Here is a 2960-nt window from a genome sequence, read left to right on the forward strand (position 1 = left end):
GAAGAAAGAAATCATATATAGTACCATATTACTCAGTACCGCATTTATGAGAACTAATCTTCCTCCCAAGGACAGCAATTTGCCTTTCCAACTAGTTAATCTAATCTGAAGTCTTTCCTCAACCAATTTCCACTCAGCATTGGTAAGTCTCCGATAGTGAATCAGAATTCCCAAGTACCTAATTGGAAATTGACCTTGGCCGCAGCCGAAAAGCTCAGAATACTCTGTAACATGATCTTGGGCCTCACCAAAACAAAACAATTCACTCTTATGGAAATTTATTTTCAGACCAGACAAAAGCTCGAACGCAGAAAGAATTAACTTCAGGTTTCGAGCCTTGTCTATGTCATGATCCATAAAAAGAATTGTATCATCGGCATATTGAAGAATGGATAAACCTCCATCAACCAGGTGAGGAATAACCCCTTCAATCTGGCCCTCAGACTTTGCATGTTCAATCAAGACAGCAAGCATATCAGCCACTATATTAAATAGCACTGGCGATAATGGATCTCCCTGTCTTAGTCCTTTCTTAGTCTGGAAGTATTTGCCCACGTCATCATTGACTTTAATGGCAACACTTCCTCCTGAGATAAAACTATTGATTAACGCACACCACTCACCAGAGAAACCTTTCATTCTGAGAGTTTGTTGCAAAAAGGGCCACTTGACCTTATCATATGCTTTTTCGAAGTCGATCTTTAAAATGACGCCATTCAACTTCTTTCTATGCAATTCATGAACAGTTTCATGGAGGACTACAACCCCATCCAGAATATTCCGTCCTTGCATAAAAGCTGTTTGAGAGGGCCTAATCACATGATCTGCCACCGAATTTAATCGGATCGTGGCAACTTTAGTGAATATTTTAAAGCTCACATTAAGAAGACAAATAGGACGGTATTGTTGAATCCTTTCTGCCTCATTAACCTTGGGCAATAAGATAATTTCACCAAAGTTGAGCCTAAAAAGCTCTAGCTGCCCAGCATGCAGATCCGTAAAAAGAGCTAGCAAATCAGCCTTGATGACATCCCAGAAAGATTGATAAAATTCAGCTGGGAAACCATCAGGGCCAGGGGCTTTATTATGCTCCATTTGGAAGACAGCTTTTCTTACTTCCTCCTCAGAGTAAGGCGAAGTGAGAAAATTATTCTCCGCTTGAGAGACTTGGGGGATATCCTCCGTTCTTGTCTCATCCAACGAGAAATTGCTTTCCTCTGGAGCACCAAAAAGCCCTTTGTAATAACTTGTAGTATATGCGAATGCGGCCATTAAGAACTGAAGACTGGTTGTAAAAAAAAAACTGAAGACTGGAGCAATGAAATCGAGGAACCAGAAGTACTGTCACTGTGAATGCGTGTGTTAAATTGGTTAACAATACATATCCATTACACAAAAAACATTTGATCAAATGCGGGCATCTAAACTGTACTCCTACTATCTGGTATATGCATGCAGAAAAAGTGCACATAGAGGAAAATAAGAATGCTCATGCTGTAACTATTGCAATCCCTATACATATACTTGAGTTGATCATGCATCGATGAGAATGAAGAGGCAAAACGTATGTTATCGTCGAAAAAATTATGGGTGGACGAAAGCAATTAACTAATAATCCAAGGAAAGCTGGCGCTGGAGCTTCTTGCTGCTGTTCCTTCGCTCCGGCTGCGACAAGCTAAGGAAGCCGGATGCCCTCCTGCTGCTGGTGCTCTTGGCGCTGCTGCAGCAGCTGGCGGGTGATCCGGACTGCGAGGGGGACTCCTCGAGCCAGCTCCCCTGGCTGTGCGGGGTCGGGCAGTCGTCGGCCTCCTCCTCGACGACGACACCGCCGTCGCGCTTGTCGTCGGCGGTGTAGGCGTCAAACTTCTTGTCGTGGCGGTAGTCGGCGTTGGGTGAGCAGAGGCAGACGAAGGCGGGGCTGTCGGAGTAGTGCGGCGAGGCGGAGGCGAAGGACCAGGTGCCGCGTGATCCGCGGGAGGAGCCGGACGACGCCGAAGAGACGGGTGAGGCGGAGGCGGTCGGGCTGACCACGCCGTGGTGATCGGCGGCGTGGGAGAAGGGGAAGGATCGGACGCCGACAGCGGCGCGGTGGCGCGCGTCCCTGAGGCGGTCGGCGTCGGTGAGGAGGCTGACGACGCTGTCGGCCCGGCGCTGCATGGAGGCGCCCCAGTCGAAGCCCTTGTCGTCGATGTAGGTGAAGCCGCGGAGGTCGCGCAGCGCCTTCATGGTGGGGAGGAAGTCCCTGGGCAGCTCCTCGGGGCCGTGGGTGAGGAGGAACTCGAGGACGACCAGCGCCTTGTACACGGGCCGCCACTCCTTCCAGTCGTGGACGCTGCCGAGGCGGCGGTGCAGCACGTTGGCGATCCGCCAGTAGTCGTCGATGTCGAAGGCGGCGTCGGCGATGCACGCCAGCGTCTTGGCGTCCGGCACGCAGGGGTCGCCGTTGGTCGCCTCCTGCACCAGCCTACGTGTGTACGCAAATCCATCCACGGTTAACCCAAGCATCGTGAGCTACAACACGCGTTACATCCAGATGCAATGCCAAAGAACAAACGTACAGCTCCGCCGGCGTGATGTCGCCGAGGGCGAGCCTGGCCTGCTTGTACTTGTCCTGGAGGTACCCGGACGCCTGACGCCCCAGCCTCGTCGAGAACAATGCTGCCATGGCTCGCGCGCTCGCCGGCTGCCTGCGTGCCTCGATCACCTGACACACGGGACGATCGACTCCTTGATAAATTACTAGCCAGTTAATTACTAGAGAGAGACAGAGAAATGGAGGAACAGTTACTGGAGAGAAATGGATGAACATTAATTAGAGATTGCAATGGATGGTGGAGAGAAACAAGCGGCGCAAGGAGGCGTGGCTCGCCATTCTCGCGGCCGGCCTTGCTGCCCAACCCTCCATATATATGTCGATCAGATGCATTTGCATGCATGCCATATTGCAGCATACTAACATC

General features: G+C 50.6%; 1 protein-coding gene across 1 annotated transcript; it reads right to left on the reverse strand.

Moving 5' to 3' along the window:
- Positions 1-1608: 1608 nt before the first annotated feature.
- On the reverse strand, positions 1609-2665 carry LOC124681310 (epsin-3-like). Its single transcript, XM_047216242.1, has 2 exons — positions 2559-2665; positions 1609-2464 (listed from the first exon to the last, which is right to left on the reverse strand). The coding sequence occupies exons 1-2, from the start codon at positions 2663-2665 to the stop codon at positions 1609-1611; spliced, it is 963 nt and encodes a 320-aa protein (XP_047072198.1).
- Between the last annotated feature and the right edge of the window lie 295 nt (positions 2666-2960).

This window comes from Lolium rigidum, chromosome 1 (assembly GCF_022539505.1).
Source record: "Lolium rigidum isolate FL_2022 chromosome 1, APGP_CSIRO_Lrig_0.1, whole genome shotgun sequence".
Taxonomy (NCBI): Eukaryota; Viridiplantae; Streptophyta; class Magnoliopsida; order Poales; family Poaceae; genus Lolium; species Lolium rigidum.

Coding starts and splice junctions, on each gene's coding strand:
- LOC124681310 (XM_047216242.1), bottom strand. CDS start 2,665: ATGGCAGCATTGTTCTCGACGAGGCTGGGGCGTCAGGCGTCCGGGTAC. Junction 2,465..2,558: donor GACATCACGCCGGCGGAGCT/GTACGTTTGTTC, acceptor GTACACACGTAG/GCTGGTGCAGGAGGCGACCA.